The 19865-nt window shown below is 41.4% G+C and overlaps 1 protein-coding gene across 2 annotated transcripts; it reads right to left on the bottom strand.

Moving 5' to 3' along the window:
* Positions 1–3242: 3242 nt before the first annotated feature.
* Positions 3243–19664, bottom strand: NUB1 (negative regulator of ubiquitin like proteins 1). Of its 2 annotated transcripts, none has more exons than XM_057398308.1 (15): positions 19545–19664; positions 16586–16703; positions 16339–16500; positions 14270–14328; positions 13677–13747; positions 12613–12795; positions 10897–10985; positions 9412–9518; positions 8413–8599; positions 7322–7429; positions 7017–7169; positions 5620–5766; positions 5220–5315; positions 4302–4494; positions 3243–3421 (listed from the first exon to the last, which is right to left on the bottom strand). In XM_057398308.1, the coding sequence occupies exons 2-15, from the start codon at positions 16700–16702 to the stop codon at positions 3258–3260; spliced, it is 1836 nt and encodes a 611-aa protein (XP_057254291.1). In that variant the 5' UTR covers position 16703; positions 19545–19664; the 3' UTR covers positions 3243–3257. The 2 variants fall into 2 exon arrangements, with proteins under 2 accessions (XP_057254291.1, XP_057254293.1); XM_057398310.1 differs by having other exon boundaries at positions 3243–3455; positions 19545–19563.
* Between the last annotated feature and the right edge of the window lie 201 nt (positions 19665–19865).

Raw genomic sequence — 19865 nt, 5'->3', positions numbered from 1 at the left:
TGGCAGAAAGATGCTGCACACTTCTGCCTGTCCAGTATCTAATAAGAAATGTCTCCTGTTCCTGTTGCCCTCTCACATGCCCTCTGTTCAGCTGAGTGGAGAAATGAAAGGTGTGCTGCAGTACAACTACAAATCCAATTTCCACAACTGACCTTCAGGTCAGTTTTTTGCTGGTATGACCATTTGATGCAGAATGGAACAGCTCAGCAGGAGTTTAAAGCAGACACCACCTCTCTGCCAAGTTGTGAGTAGTAGGACAGACATTAAAATCTTTTTAACAAAAGAGAAGCTAGAGAACAAGCTCAATCTCAGACCTTTTGTGTCAAGGTCAGCTCTTTGCCAAGACACAGCAGTTGTGCCCCTCCCTAAAACCTGGCAGTTTCTTTTTTTACCTTTGGTGATCTCTCACTTCAGCTGTTCACCAGGGCACCAGGTCTGTGTAGCCACTGCTTGGTTGGCCTCACAGGGGAAAGGATTTTCTTATATCCACTGGGAACTGTGTTCTTCAAAGGAGAGGAGAGTAAATTATGAGGATTTACTGAGGACTCTAGATTTTGTTACCTTTCCCTTCTTACGAGGCCAGGTCTAGCCCTGGTTTGCTAGGCCAGTAGTGTCAAATAAGTAGTCAAGCTCAAGAGAAGCTCTCCCAGTCTCTTTCCAGGTTCATCCTTCTCTGATAACCACTGAGCCATGAATAAACAAGGGTTCTTTTATTTTTCTATTTGCAGATGTAACTCTTTGTAGAACCAGTACAGAAGTATCTAACCACATGTTTTTATTTTTATGGCTTTATTTATTCTGCACTACAGCAAGATAAAGATGCTGTGATTGTTTTCTAGAATGGACTAATAAACATGTGGCATCTACACACAACTCATTGTCTAAGTTTTATTTTCATTTAGAGGGGATTTGTCTGGCTTCAGCTCAGAATGGATAGAATATGGCAAAACATACACTTTTGGAAACATTTCTTACCTTTTCCTTGGTGGTGGGCCTGTCATTGCTTGCTTGCCTCTCCTGCCAAGCAGCTTTGTTCACTCTTTACTGGCAGGTATCCATGTTTGGTAGGAAACAGTATTTTAATGATGTTAAGTGCATACTTAAGGTCAGTAATTTGGGAAGTCATCTGCATAGTGAAGCCTTAATTCCACTGTAAACCTCTTGGTCTGGTTGCTGTAGCTCGGTACTGGTGCTGTCGAGACATCTGTGCAGTGGTGGCTCTCAGTTGTTGGGGTGATTGGCTTGTCATACAGCTCATTTTGTCTGTATGTTGCTTATGAGGTCAATGCCTTCAGCAGAGATGGACAGAATTGCACAGATCATCTTTTTGTTCAGATCTTTGCATGCAGGATATTAGACATAAGAGCTTATCTGGCCCTACAGCAGCTGCACATGGAATTAGGAGATGGATTTCAGACATAGATCTCGAAGAATGGAATTAATGAGTCATTACCACTTCTGGCTGTTGCTAAACATATCACAGTGCCTTCAACTACATGGTCAAAATTAACTTTAAAACTTTTAGCTAGTGCCACTGAGAACTGCATGCACAGCGCAGCAGCACTGGCAAATTCCATGAGGGAGGAATGGCTTCTGTGACAAGCACTGCGTGTTACAATGCTAATTTTAATTTCCCCAAGGACAAACCTTCACTTCCGAAGTTGTCACTGCCAGTCTGCTCTGCAAGCCACTTCAAAGAGGAGAAATGCTGCCTGTACAGCCCAGCGCTGCTGCCAGTGTTGTGCCTCAGGGCTAGCCAAGGTAATGCCAGTAGGCTTGGGATCCCCCCCAGCTAAAGGAAGGAATAAATTTGTGCTTCCCCACCTACATAGTGTTAGCATTCACTACATCAGTCACACTGTATGTCTTCAATTTTAAATTCTTCTGTATATGCAACATTTTGTCTGGTTGTTCCTCAGCACTTACCTGTAGAGAAGAGGGATATAATGGCTGCAAGGGCTGCTTGTTTCTCTGAAGCTTGTATTACTACCTTTAGGAATGCTTCAACCTTCTGGGAGGAGATACAAAGCTACTCAACTGTTACAGCACTCATCTTGATAGAGAAGTACAAAATACAAGTAATTCCTTAATTACAGTGTAATCACTCCCTGCCTGTTGCTGTCCTTGGCTAAGATAGCCAGAAACAACACAATCAACTACTGAAGTCCATCCACTGGATGTGGGCAGTCACTCCACAGCCGCCAGCTCTGCTTCCTCCAGCATCACATCTGCCCTGTCACCAGCCCAAGCCCTCACTTCCCATTGATAAATGGGGGGTAAGAGTCAAGTGTCACTAGATAAAGAAAGTTCCTGTCCCAGGAGCTGCTTTTAGGACCCCCTCTAAGCAGGATCAGCTTCGGTTCCCAGCAGCTGGAGCAGATGGGGCCTGAGCTCCCTCTACCGCGAGAACGAAGCTATGGAAAGTTAATAAACCGCACTTCAGCACAGCTGGCAAGCAGAGGAACTTCGGTTCCCAGCAGAGAAGAGGGCTTACATAGCAGAAAACAGGGTGTTCTAACACACAAACACAAAACCTCAACTCCTTCTCCAGCGTGCTGAAGCTGGATACAACTACTGAGACAGCGCCTGATCCAAGCTTTGTTCAACAGCTTGTTAGTTAGGAACAGCTGGTTTAGTTAGATAAGGAAGTGTCACTGCACAGGGCTCAGGGTAGAGGGGCAATGACCTGCTTGGCAGCTCCTATTGGTTTTTAAAACCAAAGCATAGAAGACCCTTACTAAAAGCCAGCAGCAGAGTTACCTTTATTGCCTGTGTAACACCTGCAGGAAGTGACAAGCAGACACAGTATAAATCCATGCACAACAGATATGTATATGTCTCTTGGAAATCTTACAGAAGGAGAACAGTTGGAAAGTTGACACCTCTATAATCTCATGAGCTGGGTTTCTGGTTTACAAACTCACTTCTGTTTTTTTAAAGCTGGTATTGTAAAGTGGTATAGAAATGCTTCTTTACTTGAATACTAAATGAATTATTTCACGGTAAAAATATAGTTTAGTTCTATTAAATTTTCTTCTGAAAATAAATGTTTCTATTTTTCTGCTATGACAATAAATTACAATGTATCACAAATGTAGGCTTTAAGTGGATTTATAAATTAAGCAAGAATTAAGCGTTCCTCCTATAGCTGAACTGAATTCAAGGCATTTTAGTAAGAGATAAGCTGAAGGTGCTTTTATAATCCCAACTCAATTTGTCAAGGTAAATACATATAACTGAAGTAGATATAAAGGGATTTATTGCTGTGGTACTTGTATATAGGATAAGTATTCATGGATGATCTGTTTCTCTTCCTCCAGTGTTAAATCCAGATAATCCTCTTCATGTTCAGGAATATCCTCTAGGATTTCATTGACTGCATCATTCTCCATATCTTCATCTGTTGGTGAACCAGAAGAACCTTCCAATAAGAAGCAGCAGCAGTGAATTCACCTCTGAAAGAAACTGGTACTTCCCTCTTCCCGCAGCATGACTGCTCTGAGTCCTATGGTAAAACTACCTCTTATTTAAAAGTGCTCTGCAAAGGATATTGCAGGACAGCCAGTTTTTTTCCCTATTGCTTAAAGCTGTAGGAGAGCCTTTAGCTGTACAACAGGGATCACCACAGCTATGACAAGTAACAAGAAAATACATGCGAGTTTCTTCTTTGGCAAGTATCAAATGGCAAGTATCAGTTATGATTCTATCACATCAGGGACATGACGAGGGAGTAAAATCAGCTGACTGCATAGTACAAGCCTGCAGTAAGCTTCCTAGCAGTCAGAACCCAGATATTAGCAAGCCAAAGTATCATCATTATCAGTGGCAGGTCCAGGGAACATGCTCCAGCAGCTTAGTACTTGCTCTCTGAAAACTACAGGCAGGAAGAGGCCAGTTTGTTTTTAAATGATCTGGTGTGAGCGAGTACAGTCAGATATAAGAAGCTGGAATTGTCTGTGGGCTGGAAAGGCAACATGTTCCTCACCAGGGAAGTAAAGATGCAGATACCAGAGGCCTCCAGCATCGCGTGCCGAAGCCACAGCCCACTCAGGCGCCATTCTCCTGGGCTGCATCCCTTTTACATGCTGCCTACAGCCAACCCTTATGGTCCTGTATACAGCTGTCACTGACTGCAGGGGCTGTAGCTTATCAGGGTAATGGAGGCCTTGCCTGTAACTATGTTACAGCCAAAAGTAAGTCTGGGCCCTCTACCAGTACTAAAGCAGAAGTCTCTTAATTGTTTCATACAAGAGCCAGAACAGCTTTTTCCCTTCTCTGCCTGCTGTATGCAACATTCCTACCTGCAAACTCTGTAGATGAGTCTTTTGAAGAGGTTGATTCTTCCGATGGACTGGACCCTGCTGGAGAAAGCTGCAGTGACGCAGGAAGAAGTCCCCCATAATGAGCAAGGGTTTGGGAAGCTAAGTGGATGTTGCCTTTGAAGACCTTTAAAGCTTGCTCTGCTGACTCACGGCTGAAACCCATGTACATCAGCTGCAGGAGAGGGGGAAAGAAATTAAAATACGAAATCTGGAGAAATCGAAGCTTATTCAGCACCAATCTGACAGGAATCAAGACTCTACATCTGACAGTCATTCCTCTTGCACAGAGGACAGCGCTGCATGCCAGGAATTCCAGGACACTGACTCTGGTTTACTGGAACAGTTAACAACAGGGCAGTGACCTATTAAAGAATTGGACTGTTGAACAGAATCAAGAGCCTGTTGCTTAATATCAGACCAATTCTTTTTCTGTTTTTCAAAATTAAACTTCAAAGCACCCCAGCATATCAGGAGGGCGTATGTGCTATTTACGTTTTCTAGACAATAGAGTTTTCTTGCCTATCTGACATAAATTGCATAGCCACACTAACTACAGTAGAGCGTTTCAGACAACCTGTGATGAGAAAGACATATTCCGACTCCTTCGTTTTGTGCACTGCAATGTTTAAAGACTTCTTTTTGGGGCTGGAGCATTAGACTATGCTTAATTCCCTCTGGATCTCTGTGTGGCACGTTCGTTCAATGGGCTGGAAGCACACCCACATGACATTTTAGCCCAAATGTGACTTCCCCATGAAGAGCGGATACCAGACATGGCAGTGTGACAGCTTGAGTGACATGGGTTAAAGAATAATTGTACAGCTTTGCTGACAGAAGATCCGGTGTTTCCAAAGGTGTAATTCAGAAACAACCAAGAACGCAAGCAGTCTAACTTACTTGATCAATACTTTCCTGGGAAACCTGAAACTGGTCCATGGCCACAGGATCATCATCATCATCTTCCAACAATAACTCGGGATTGTCAAGAATAAACTACATTAAAACAGAGAGGGATTAGAATACAGCAGAGATACAGTAGTTCTCAGCAAAGATATATGTAATAGTTGATAGAAGCAAACTTCAGCCAACATAAGTGACTCATCAGGCCAGGAAGTGGAAGTTCACTCATTACAGTTCAGAAAAGGTAGCTATGAACTACCAGGTAAAGACTACAGCAAACAGTAATGTGCTAAACAATAAATAAAGCAAGTGAACAAGGGCTTTGGGCTTTGTGTTTCATTGTGGGTTTTTTTTTGTTTGTTTTTGTACAGAAGCACTACTCCTGAAAATCACTTACCTTAAAGGCTTGGTCCAGGTTTCCTTGTGTATTATGAAGAGCTATTTGAGCAGCTCTCTCTGAATAGCCCATACTTTTCAAGGTATTGATGTCTTCCAGTCGCTTCCTTCTTTTAGCTCTCTCCTCCCTCCTTATCTGTGCCTTTTCCTGCAGTAATACAGACATTACAGAGCTCAGCATGCATAGGAATGCTTCAGCCCTTCCCTGTGCATGTGGGGTTTCTTGGCTTTACTTCAAGTTTGCATTTCTTGAGGAAAAGGGATTTTTATTTTTTTTAAATACAGCCTATGCAGACAGACAGACTAAATAGAAGGCCATTTCCATGAGCTAGCACTGTTGCTGTACTTCTGCTCTGCAGTGTCTGTGGACCAGATCTTACGCTGTCAGTTATTATAGGCCCTGTGTGGTAAGTGATAAACCCTTTTGGCAGATGGGGCTGTAGACAAGACTTGCCAAGGACAGGACACAGAGCGAGAACCAGGCATGTAGCCAAGGAGTTCTGCTCAGCCCTTCTCTAGGGTATTTGACTTTTCCATCCATATTTCACTGAAGTCTAGAAGTACCATGTCAGTTTATCAAACCTAACTTGAGGCACTTCAGATATGGACAACACTGTCTTCACCTCACTTGAGCACAAAATATCCTTCTCCCCTCCTGGATCAACAAGGCCAAAGCCATAATACTGCATCACTTGATGGTTATGCTCAAAGCACTTTATTGTACAGCTTCTTGTCTTTCAGACCAGCCAAGCCCAGGAATGACAACTTGATCATGGTGTTTTTATTCCCACATGGAGTGCTGCTGAGTAGCAAACACTGGTGCAAAGACTTCCTATGTGCCTTGCTGGTACCACTGGTCTTTGGCTCCCTCATGCCATCTGTTTTGGGACAGAGCTTCCCTTGTTATATTAAGTTTTGGTTTCAAACTTGTGGCAACGGATGTCAAGCTATCAGTTTCACTAATAGTGCCAAAGCAGGATAATCAAAGTCTGTAATTTATCACCATGTTGCACTAGTCATGTAAAACATGATCTTAGGGATACCCAAACTAACACAATCCTTGATTTAATACTTTAGAATCACAGAATCATAGAATAGTTAGGGCTGGAAAGGACCTTAAGATCATCTAGTTCCAATCCCCCTGCCATGGGGACACCTCACACTAAACCGTATCACCCAAGGCCTCGTCCAACCTGGTCTTGAACACTGCCAGGGACGGAGCACTCACAACCTCCCTGGGCAACCCATTCCAGTGCCTCACCACCCTCACAGTAAAGAATTTCCTCCTTATATCCAATCTAAACTTCCCCTGTTTAAGTTTTAACCCGTTACCCCTTGTCCTATCACTACAGTCCTTAATGAAGAGTCTCTCCCCAGCATCCCTATACTGCACCATACCTCTCTCCTGTTGGTGATAAGATTGGCAGCATGCTCCACATTCCCATGGCATGCTCGCAGAGCAAGGCGAGCTTCCTGTTCGGAGAATCCCAAGAGTGACAGACAATCAACTTTATCAGGATCTACAGACAGCTCTTCATATAATGAAGATGCCTATATACAGAAAGAACAAAATGATACTACTTACACTGTTGCTAATGCACAAACAAAAGAAGTCTCCCCATTTTTCTGAGTAAGCAAATGACAAAGCCCAAACATGGGAGCTAGGGGAAGGACTCAAAAGGTTTTACCTGATGGTTTCTCACCTTCTGAATATACTCGGCAGCCTCTTTTTCTCTGCCACTGTGATAGTGTCCTATCCCTTGAAGGAGATAAAGCCGCAGAAATAAAACCTTCTCACGACCATAGCTTCCCTAAAGAATTATTTTAAAAAGGGTAGGCATGTTGGTAGAAGCATACGTTAGAATATCAATTCATTATCACAGAACACTTTACACATTTAAAGACACAGTCACTAATATGGGACACTCTGTCTGCAGATAAAGTATCACATCTAAAGCACTGATGGTGTCTGTGTGTGTTTACATGTTTTACTAGGCAGTGTGTGCTTGCAGCCCAGAAAGCCACCCATGTCCCAGGCTGTACCAAAAGGAGTGCGACCAGCAAGTTGATGGAGGGGATTCTCCACCTCTACTGGGCTCAGGTGAGACACCCCCACCACCGGAGTACCGTACTGAGTTCTGGGGTCTCTAGTGGAAGAAGGATGTGAAGCTCCTGGAGCGAGCCAGAGACAGCCACAAAGATGCTCTGAGGGCTGGAGCACCTCTGCTCTGCAGACAGTCTGAGAGAGCTGGGGGTGTTCAGCCTGGAGAAAACAAGGCTTTAGAGAAACCATAGAGCAGCTTCCAGTGCCTAAAGGGGCCTACAGGAAATCTTTTGACAAGGGCGTGTAGGGACAGGACAGGGGGAAAACGGCTTTAAACTAAAAAAGTTGAGATTTAGATTAGTAAGGAGAAAATCTTTACTGTGAGGGCAGTGACACAGTGGAACAGGTTGCCCAAGGAACCGTGGCTGCCCCATCCCTGGCACTGTTCAAGGCCAGGTTGGATGGGCCTTTGAGCAAACTGGTCTAGTGGAAGGTGTTTACGGCAGGGGGGCTGGAACTAGATGGTATTTAAGGGCCATTCCAACTTAAACTGTTTTATGATTCTAGGTAAAACACACATTTGCCATAACTTCTCTGTCAGGTCCAGCACTTCCACTATGCTGACAAATACACAACTATATTCCAGGCTAATGAGACTTAGAAGAAAACTTCTAAGAGTCAGTACCTGAACAGTAACTGAATATGCGTAGAAAACAAAAAGCCACTGTAATTAAAAACCAAACAGCATACTTTGATATCAATAAGTCTCTCATGGTTCTCCCCGTAGCACCTCTGGAAGCATCTATGTGCTGTGGACAGCTTTTTCTCTGCATCATCCAGGCAGTCCAGCTGCTCCAGGCGGAAGTAGCACCACACTATATCCAGCTGCAGTACTGCATAGTTATCAACCGTATTCAGCAGTTCTGTGCTACACTCACTGGAAAATAAACAATAACTTTGTTTATTTTTCTCCACACACACTTTTTTAACACTAATGAAACAACATGCGCACTCACATGTTTGAGGAAGCACACAGTTCATATCTGAGGTAGCAAACTGATGTCACTGGAATTTTAACAAAGCACTCATCTCCTATCCCATTCACAAATATGCAGGACACTAATGATAACACTACATCTGAAAAGAATTACAGTAACAAAATCAGTTGTGACTACCATTTTAGACAGAATCTCTTTAAAAGCAGAACAGAATTAAACCCTGTGTAATCTATGAGAGGACAGAGAAACTGTCCTTAGAGCACATGAACATGCTGGATTTTGTGCCAGTCTCCTTGTATATACACACAAACAGGAAACAGATGAGGCCAGTATTACTTTTGGGATCTCAAAAGCACAATATTGGGCTCTGACTCCTAGTTTACTCACAGAAATCTTGGTATGTTTAGTGACCTCAGCTATCTGTGGCACCTTTTACATGAAATTATTACTTCACAGGAGCAATTGCAAACAAGTATTTGTAACTGTCTCTTGAGCTAATGCAATTTATAGCCTACTACATGAATATTGACAGTTCGTGTTTATGCTGACATGAAAGATTAAATTGCCCGGTGGCAGTATCTCTTTCAGCTGTGAGTCAGACTTTGTCTGCTGCTTCCCATCTGCAGATGGGGTGTGAAGCAGTCCTATGGAAAAATAGGCCCCGATTTACATGCACAGGTAGTGCTCATGCTGTCCCTGGATTTGGCTGTCAGTAAAGGAAAGAGACACAAGGACTCAAAAAGGTTCTTACCAGAAGTGTTTATCAGCATCCAGCAAATACGGCAGTGCTATTTCATATTCTTTCTTCTTCATTAATGCTCTGCCCTTCTCATGATAACCCATTGCCAGCACGAGTGCCTAGAAAAATAGATTGAGACTTATTTTTTGCACCTCCCCAACTCAGTTACATAACTGAAGTAGGATCTAGGTAATCCATTAGAGCCCTTGCTCTTCCTAGAAAAATACTATCACATCAGTTCTGTAAGAGCAGTACTAGTTCACAGTGCTGCATCCTTTTCTCCCATCTACTAATGTCGGATATTGCCTAATTAAAAGCAATTAATGTTACCAACACATGAAACATTGCAACAAGTTTGTTTTAAGAATTCAACCCTCAATAGATTTTCAATGGTGAGTGATAAAAAGCTAAGCTTTTTTCTAGGTGCTACACTTCGTAACAGCATCAAATTTGTTTTGCTTTGCTTATTACAACTATCTTGTAAAACCTAATGATTTACCTTCTGCAAAACCTCAGAACTTAAAACGAAATTCTGAATGTGGCAGGAAAACACTGTAGTTCCTGCAGCATGACAAGTGGAAATATAAACAATACCTCTGGATAGAGACAACCTGCAATATTTCCTCTCACCAACGTTCAATATTGATGAAATCTTGTGCACTTCAACATTTGATGCTTTAACTCTTCAGGTGAATTACTACTTTCAGCACTTCATCACAACAGCAGGCATTGTGAGACTGGACTGTTGTTAATCCAATCATCCAGAAATTCCAGGTGATGCAGAAAACATGCTGTGTTTCAGAAGAGGCTAGACCAGCAGTCAGCACATGTTGAGGCTTGCTCGTTTTTCCCCAAGGTTGGGGTTTTTGTTACTGCATGTAATTCCAAGTATTTATAAAGATTTGTATTTATCTTTAGAAAATGCCACAAACTTAAAGATAGCACCTATCACTATTCTGCTTCAGCAGAACATCAAGTAGATCACTCCTACCATAATTCAATGCACCTAAAGACATTTTCAGTTGAGAACGTGCAACTTTCTTGAACGGTGGACAAATTTAAGCTTAAGTGCAAAAGATCTCAAAGCTATTTTAAGAGAATCTGATTTTGAGAGACTTGTTAAGTACCCAATTGAAACTAAGACCTAACAAACAAGTTCTTTTCATGTCATTCGAGGGCACCCTAAATTTAAAACAGGCGCTAGGATATAACAAAGTTAAAGCCCATGTTAAGACTTCAAAAATAAAATCTGGACCACACAGTCGTCAGTGCAAGATCAGACCTGTGATTAGGTCAGCAATCAAGGTCTGTCTCCAGATGACTGAAGTATTCCTAATTGTAGAGTTTAATTTTATTGCAAAGTTATTTCTAGAAGCAAGCATCTAGTGGAGGCAGGGTTACATCCCCCAAGTCTGACAGTACTTCAATCCCATATTTGAAATGGTTCAAATGGTTTAAAAAGCCTTCTCAGTAGTTTTCTAAGATCCCTTTACCTACTTTCTTAGCTTGATGAGGAATCTCGATTGACCTTCCAGTTTGATTAGCTATATCTAGGTATGGAACAGAATCTGGATCTAAGTATTCCTCTGAAAGATAAGAAAAAAGGGTTTAAATTTTAAGTACCAGAGCAACCCTGCTGTCATAAGATTATGTCAATAAGCACACCGTTGTACAAAAAAAGCAAACAACCTACAGCAAAAACCCGAATTACATATAAAGGCTCATGTAGCTTTTCAGACATATCTACCAACAGTAGCCCTGCTCAGACAAGTACGAAGAACTTTTAGCAAGGTCACTAAGGAAAAGGCCCTGCGCATCCAGAAATTTAGACACAACATTAAAAGTTACAGGAGTTGTAAGGAATTGTTTGCAGAACACAAAACACCTGACATTTCACATGCTAGAACATTTGAAATGAGTTACCAAATGAAGTACAGAGTATCAAAAAAGACAAATCCACAACTGAGCACTGCTCATAAAACAGGAGAGGAGGGGGTAAAAGGCAAACAACAGCTCTGTATTTTCCTTTCCCCATAGCTTTAATGCTTATAACCAAACTATCAATTTTATTTTTACTTCCATCTGATTTACAACGAAAAGATGCTTTTTCTTGTAAACAAAAGACAGTTAAGCAGGAGTTTGCTGAGATTAAAAGCTTCTGTCCTTTAATTTTTTCTCAGATGAAACAAAAGGGTTGTTAAACTCCTTCTATCCTTCACACAGAAACTTCAGCCTGTGAGCTCATGATGGACTTCACTCTGAACTCTGACAACAACTGACCGTAAGCGGTAAATACCTTGAAAAGGCCCCATAGAAAAATTCTGGGGCCTAAATCACCCCTGAAGTCCATAAAAGAGATCACTTTTTTCATTTATTCGAAATCAGATATTGTAGTAAGAAACAGGCTGTCACGGACCATTAAAAGAAGCTTTGTTCATGTATTTTTGCAATTGGCAGGAATTCATTGCATACCCAGTTTCACAGTGCCTTGTTTGGGGATTTTTTTTTAAACAATAGAGAAGTAATTTAAACTCACCACCTAGCAATGCAATTCACAAACACAACCTCATTCTGAAAAATTATTACTGCCAAATTGACTATATCCCTTTAACTTAATCCACGGTTGCCAGCAATCAACAAACACAACAATAACAGAACAGTCACATTACATGAGAATGACAAGCGAGCTGTTCTGCACAATGAAACCATGGTTACACACAGCCGTATCCAAGGAAGACCACAAGAAAGTGTTTAATGACTTACAATACATTACTCCATCCCTGGCAGTGTTCAAGGCCAGGTTGGATGAGGCCTTGGGTGATATGATTTAGCGTAAGGTGTCCCTGCCCACGGCAGGGGGGTTGGAACTTGATGATCTTAAGGTCCTTTCCAACCCTAACGATTCTATGATTCTATGATTCCACTGTGCTTACGTCTACAATAAATTAAAAGCCTGTTCTCATGAGTCGACCAGCTCCTCAACTGACAAGTGCAAATTAAATAATAATTAAGTCATATCCTTCTTGAAGTGCAAAATCAGTTTTCAAGTAGGCAGAAACCTAGAAAAGTATAAACTGAAATCCAGCCACAGCACAGGCACTCTTCTACGTTGAAAGGCTACTGAAAAAAGTAACTTTTGATGTGCAAGAATTAATGAGCACCCTCTCCCCTCCACTCCACAAAAAAAAAACAAAAACCAGCAAGCCCCCTTACCTCTCTCTGCTAGAATTTCCAAACCCTTCTTAGTTCTTTGCATCTTTTCATTTATTTCTTTTTCTTTCTTGTGTTGAAGTTCTTCTTCCTGAACTTTTCTTTTTGTTTCCTCATCACTCTGCTCCAGCTGAAGTACCATCACTTTTGCATTGTGTGTTATGCCCTGGTCTTCAAGGGTTCTGCCTGCAAGATAGAGTATGATGCGTGTAATCCAAATGCTCTGTGGAGAGAGACTATTTTACATTGTCCTGTCACTGGGGGAGGACAACACCACCACCAAAACAACCAAACTGAATATGGCCGCTTGTACTGTACTGAAGAACTACAGTAATTACTAGACTCAAAAACTCAATCAAAATCCCTGCCAATTACTGACATATTCAGCAGAAATTCAAATCAGACTTTCATCTTAGAAGTGCTTTTAAAATGATTGGTATGTTTCTTTGCTTGCCTTCCTCCCCCCACCCCCTGATACATTCAAAAAATACAATTGTTTCTATTTCAGTTAATTGATCTTCAGGCAAAAACTGGAACAACATCATCTCCAGGATCAAACACCACAACAGGACAGTAACATGACTGAAGAACTTGGAATTAAATCTGAGTTCCTACTGTCAATTCCATGGCTCTAATTCTGACATATTCTATGAGAAATAAATATGTCAGATGCATAGGCCATCAATAAACAGAAAGCTGTTGTCATCACTTCCCACACCACGTCTGATGAGCTGAACACGTGTAATGCATTACAAAAAGGTTCTAAATCTGTTGTTAAACAACATGTTCAAGGAACTTTAGAGTTTCTCTTCAATGTGCATTTTCAGTGTTTCAGCACTTGAAAAATGGATTTCAACATTTATTACATGATTCCTATAATTGCTCTAATTCTATCTAAGAATTTTGATCATCAAAAGTTGTTGAATTTTCTGTACAGCAGAACCTGACAAATATAACTGCTATTCCTTGGGAATTTCTGAAAGTAACAGAATTGCAAGTGGTTTTTCTTCTGAGAATCTGTAAACTAGAAAGTTATCATAAAAATATACTCAACTAGATATACATACCCAGGTCAAGCTGCTTCTTATTTATGATTATTTTGATAGCATTTTCTTGTAATGCATGCTCCTGTGCTATCCTGTAAATAAATAATTTCACCCATGAATACAAGCTTGTAAGGCTATACTACATTTCCCTTAGAACAGCAAATAAATTAAAAATGAGTACACTGTCTTAAAGCTGCTGCTAGAAGAAAAGTAACATCATCAGAAAGCTTTGTACACTGTACCTGGAAAGGGAAAAAACGTAGACAGAAAAGAACTGGATTTTATTAGGTTTAAAAACACAAAAGGAAGAGAAGCTAATGCTCACTGTTCTGCCAGTCAGGGATTTGGAACACTGATCACTATTGCCTTCTCAGGTCCCTGCTGGGGATTTAGAGAACTATCTTTTCCCAAGAGTTGAAACCTTCCTGTTTTCTATCTGTTAAACCACAGCTTCTTACGTGAAGAACTGCCTTACAGGGACACTGGACACTGTGCTATTCAGACATACACGCTAAGAAGCAGCTTAAATCAACCAAATAGTTTGTCTTTTTTTTTTAGTACTATATGACAGCATGCCAGCATATTAGAGAAGAACCAAGAGTAATTACACTTACTGTGATCTGAGCTCCTTGCCTGTGATGAACAGGTTAGTTTCCAGAGGGACCTTTCTGCTCTGTAGTAATTATAATGGGTAAGGGGAAAGGAGTAGGGAAGAAAAAAAGCATGGTATCAAGATACTTTGGACAGTTTCTAATTAATTGTTTTACAACAACTACAATTTCTTTTTCAAGTAGTGGGGCATACTTATTACTAATTTCTGGGCAGGGAGTCTTGTACTTGTTACATAGTGCTAAAAATAAGCATTGTAACAACAGCAGATTCAGAATAAGGTAAATCTAAAATCAGAACCAAACAATCTAAACTGACTAATTTAATTACACACTTTCAATCTGAACTCTGCTTTGTAATTATGCTACTCACCTGTAACTGGCTAACTTATGCCTAATTCCTAGTAATGTCTATGGTCCCAGATTAGATAAACTGGAGTTTTCAATTAGTTAATTCCCCTATGTTCAGTAGCATTATAAAGAGGAAATATGAAACTATTTGCTTGTTTTAACTGCATGCCAAACACTTAACACCCTCTAGACTGTAGCCCATCACGTGCCCTGGCAATTATTTTTCACTACAGGAGAGAGAACAGTTACGACTGTGTTGTGATTTTGCAAGTATTCAGTAAAAAAACAAACAAAACAAAACAAACACCTTCTGAAGCATAGGTTACCATCTAGGATCATCTTCAGAAAAAAACTCACCCATTGCCCTTTTCCAGATAAACACTCACTTCTGTTGCTGATGACTACAACCTTTAAGTACCCCTGCATAAAGAAGTTCTCTTTCACTGTTATCAGAGTGGATGAAGATGTTTGGCATTGGGGAAGATGCTGCTCCTGCACAAGATCAAAACTAGGAATTGATTGGAGACAGCTGTGCTTGTCTGAGACTGTTTTTATGGGAAAATATTCCCAGATAAGAGGCCCTATATTAATAAGGGCCTGATAAGATTCTGCTCTGTCCTGTGATCAACTTATATAGCACACTTCACATCCACATGGTTAAATCCCCTCAACCCTTGAAGCTGAGCATCTTTATTCAAAGTGACACTTGAGATCAGTCCCCAGCCTATGGTCAGCCCTCATACTATGCTGGACCCTGCTTGGCAGGATACCAGATAGTATCAGAGCTGACACTAACAGCTTGACAGTATGGATGTCCATCAAAGAGTGAACAGCCTGTCCCCACCCTTCAGCTGACTACGGTAGATGAAGCCACACAATTTGATATAATGGCTAGTCATACACTGATTCAATTAGATTTACAGCTTTATTCTGGCATATTTTCTGTGTGAAACTAGAGGCTGAAGCCTGGCTTTAAAAGGGCAATTCTGTTTTCGTGAAGCTTTTAGGAGCCTGACTTAAAGTGAACAGATGAGTACCATCACAATGGCAAATCCTGCTTCCTATTTCCAAGTTCAAACACTGGATGTACCTATTTTAAAGCAAGTTTAGTTAAGTTAGCTGCCTGGGCTGAAATGGTTACATCAAGATAATGTTATCACTATAAGAATAGTGCCACATGCCACGGCTAATGATAGAGAAGTTCTTTACAGTGGAATCAGCCATATATGACCTAAGATGACACCAAGTTCAAGTTGCTTATTGCACTTAAAGCGATTTATTTATTTATTTAAAGCTGTCATTTAAATGAAAGCTTTGGTAACATAATGATATTAATATCCTAATTCAACTTTAGGTATTCTACAGCAGAAAAAATACATCTGTTCTTTACTGCCAATACGAACAGTTACATCAGAAGGAATGAAACTGAACTGGAGAGACACTTAATCTAGTTTACTATTCTTAATTGAAAGATAATTTCTCACTAAACACTCAAGGGGAAGAATTATTAATTTCCTAGTATTATACTCCTTTGCCACAATATCCCCACATACCTGGGAAACTGAAACATACCTATATAGTTCCCCCTCTTCCCATATTTTACAGACCTAAGAGATCTCTCTTTAAAAAATACCTGAAAAAGTTGAAGTGAAAATATTTGCATTATCTACATCTCTAGATCTCCAAAGGCCAATGTAAAGTTACTTTTCTACAATGTCACTTACTTTTCTACGAGGAAGATAGATATCGAGTCTTGCAATCCCAGTCACTCTAAAATGTTCATTTCCTGTTCCACGCTCAATTGCTTTACACCGTATTTCTTCCAGCATATTCTCTGTATCATTCTCACTGATACTCAACTTGGATGAATATTTTTGTACAAGCTCCTAAAAAAACAGCAAGAAAAAGCAGGGAAATGTACAAGCAGTATGACACGACAGCGTATGACATCAACTCAGAAAGAATATTTACCTTCATCTCTTTACCAGCTTCTTTGTTTTCATTTGTATAAGGTGGTTTCCATAGCTGAATTTTGTCCTCTCTCAGGCAACTTGTCAGTTTTGATATTAAATACTTCTTCTGTGCCATTCTTTTAAAACGGGCACAACTGGAAAAAAAAAGAAAAATAATCCATCTCTATATAGCTTTCCTCTACAAAGATACGGTACTTTTTCAAAAAGTCTAAGTGATATTTTGGAATTCTGCACAAACCCCCTTGAGTATAAAATGCATTCTGTGTATTTTGCTGGAGGGGAATCCAAGTCCAAACTGCTATAAAAAAATTGGGGGGGGAAAAAAAAAAGAAAATGAAAAGGGGATGAAACCTGGACTGGAACAGGGATAATCCAGAAGCTGCCTGCTGTTTCAAGACAAACCTCTTAACCCCTCATGTGAGCCAGAATTGCTGAAGGTGCTGATTTATCAAAATCAGCAATTCAATTTTTCTGCTCTGCTCTGGACAGGATGCTCAATCCACCCCCACCATTCCTCTCTAAAATGTGTCCTGGCTGTACCTCTGTTTCCCTGTTTCTCCCACTTCCCTACTTCAACAGCCTTTCTACAGTTGAACATGAATTATGGCTCTCTTTGGGAGAGGAGTCAGGAGGGAACATCTCAAAACCACAAGCTCCACCAGAACAGCATAACATAAAAGTCCCAGCCTCCAGCAAAGTGAGATCAACTGGAGTGCAAATAGTAGACAATGATGTATGCCTCCTCTCCCCACTCTCAACCATTTGTCAAGCAAGCAAATGTAATGGTATCATAAAACGATACTGTAAACTTCTGGTTTCACAAAGATGGAAGAGCAGGGTACCGCTTTTCATAGTCCAAGAGGCACCTTTCCCATTGCAAAGTCAGAACAGGCAAGCAGGGCACAAGCAACATACAGGATAGAGGATGAGATCAAAGATGAAGTCCACTGTAAATCTGCATCAGTACCCATTAATGGGGAAGAGATGGCAGTGAGCTCAACAGAGCAACTCCCTGGATAACAGTAAGAGTTCAGGCTGAATTCATCACCACAAGTTATTTTCACCCTGCCCAGAGAAAGCAGTAATCTCTGTGAGTGAACCAGCATATCCCTGAAATAAAACCCCAAGAATAGGGAAGGCACAAAGAGCGCAAGGAAAGGCAGCTGCAGTGATCTCAACATAAGAAAAACAAACAAATCTACGTACACGTTAAAGCATGTGAGAATTGTGTGCTTTGGAAACTGGGAATCTTACAGAAGACATCGTTAATTTATACTGAAAAGCATTTAAAGTGCTAGCATATATGTGCTAAGGTTTCCTTTTCTCATTCTTGTTTATTAGCTCATTAACTCTCAGGAAAAAAGGGAAGAGCAAAAAAGAATCAAATATTTCTATCAATTTTCCAGGGTTTTTTTTTCCTTGCTTGGAAAAAAAACAATCCAATACTATTTGAGAGCAAAAAACCACAGGCAAACATCCAACCTGCGGCAACTACTGGATAACCTTACCCTGACCCCAGCTTTAGCAAGCTATGAAGAATTTCTGAATGCTGCAGACAACAGTATTTTCTAAAGAGGAGTGAGAAGAATTAACTGAGCATGTGGATGGTTTGACACTCCTTCGTGTTTAATTACTGTAATTTGCATCGTGTCTGTCCTAACTGGGCAACAAACATGAATTATTTTTCTTGCTGGATAATGTTGTTGTTATTATTTTAGGGGCAAAGTAAAACATGGTATTTACAAACCTGAAAGCAACAAACACGCTCAGCTTTCAACAGACGGCATTGAATTTGTTAGTGCAACTTTTCCCCTTTTTGAAACCTAGCTAGGCAATTCTCATGAACACCCTGCAACCATCACTCTCCCACTTTTAGGTTATGCCAGAGAATCATTTTATAGCTGTAATTCTAATCAACATTACCTTAAGAAACGTAAAAGGTATCCATGGCTTTGTGCCATCCAGATAAAAGTCTAATATTGCAATCTATGCTTAAGGCAACAAATTGTAGATACAAATGGCATTTATAAACCGCTCATTCAGCTTTTAACAAACACTAAGTTTGCAATTTTTTACTGGACTATAAATCAAAAAACACTGGAGTCTCCAAGTAAGCTTATTCTTTTCAACCTTCTAATTATAAAAAAAAAAATAAATTTTGCTTTCACAAACATAAGTTCCTATATCACCGTAACTAAACTGCAAGAGAATCCTCAGCAAAAATAGACGCATTTCCATCAGCCAGCATCACAAGGGCTCGTGACACAATTTCACTTTCGATGACAGTTTAAAGGGACTTTCCAAAACCAACCTGAATAAACAAACAGAGGTATTTCCCAAGGGCCATCCTGAATGCAAAAGGGAGTTTTTGTAACCTAAGTGTTTTCCTCTAAAGCCACTTAAACTTGTATATGGCACAATCCAATTACAGAAATAAGGATCAAAAGCCAGATTTTTGATGGCAGGAGCAGCAGATTCTCTGAATGGCTTACAAATAAAGCAGTATGCATTAAACTTTACTAAAGACAAGGAAAGCTCCCTGGCACAACTATGGCACATCCCTCCACCGCAAAAGGAGGGTAAGACACTGAGCCAGCATCACATATATAACCACGAAGCAGCATGTCAACAGAAAGATGAAACCCCAAACACTACCAGCCCCAACCCGGGAGCCGGTGGTGTCCGGAGGCCTCCCCATGCTCACATCCAGTCCATCCCTTACCACAAGAGCGCAAGTTAGGGTGTTACCGGGGGACTTTAACCACAGCCACGAAGGCACCACCCTTTCTAGGCGCCTCCAAACCACGGCGGCAGCGCAGCAGATGCAACCAGCCTCAGTTTCGGAGGGGGTACTCGGGAAGCTGCCAGGCCGAGTAGACATCTCGGGGAGAGAAAGAGAGGGAAGGAAGGGGCGTAGGGTGCTCCCAAGCCCAACGCTTAGACCCTCGGGCACCCACCTGCGCCCTGAGGCGGACGCCGGGCCTCAGAGCCCGAGCAGCCTCTGAGGGGAACTTGGGCTCTCACGCAACGGCTCCCGGCCGCCAGGGCTCGCCGAGGGCTGCCAAGGCCGGTCGGCCGCCCGCCCTGAAGCGAAGGAGCCGGCAGCAGCGGCCACCCCTCGAGCCCGAGCAACGGCCGGGTAGGCTGGGCTTGCGCTTCTCCTCGCCGCACCCTCCGCAGCGCTTACCTGCGCAGCTTCCGCGGGGGGGCTGGCCCTGCATACGCGTCACACCCGCCGGTGGCTGCTGGGGAGAGGCAAGCTCCTACGGGAGCCCGAG

Source organism: Pezoporus wallicus, unplaced genomic scaffold (assembly GCF_028554395.1).
Source record: "Pezoporus wallicus isolate ANWC-B61680 ecotype Strahan unplaced genomic scaffold, APGP_CSIRO_Pwel_v1 contig_7237, whole genome shotgun sequence".
Classification (NCBI taxonomy): Eukaryota; Metazoa; Chordata; class Aves; order Psittaciformes; family Psittacidae; genus Pezoporus; species Pezoporus wallicus.
This window is presented reverse-complemented; position numbering and strand designations above follow the sequence as displayed.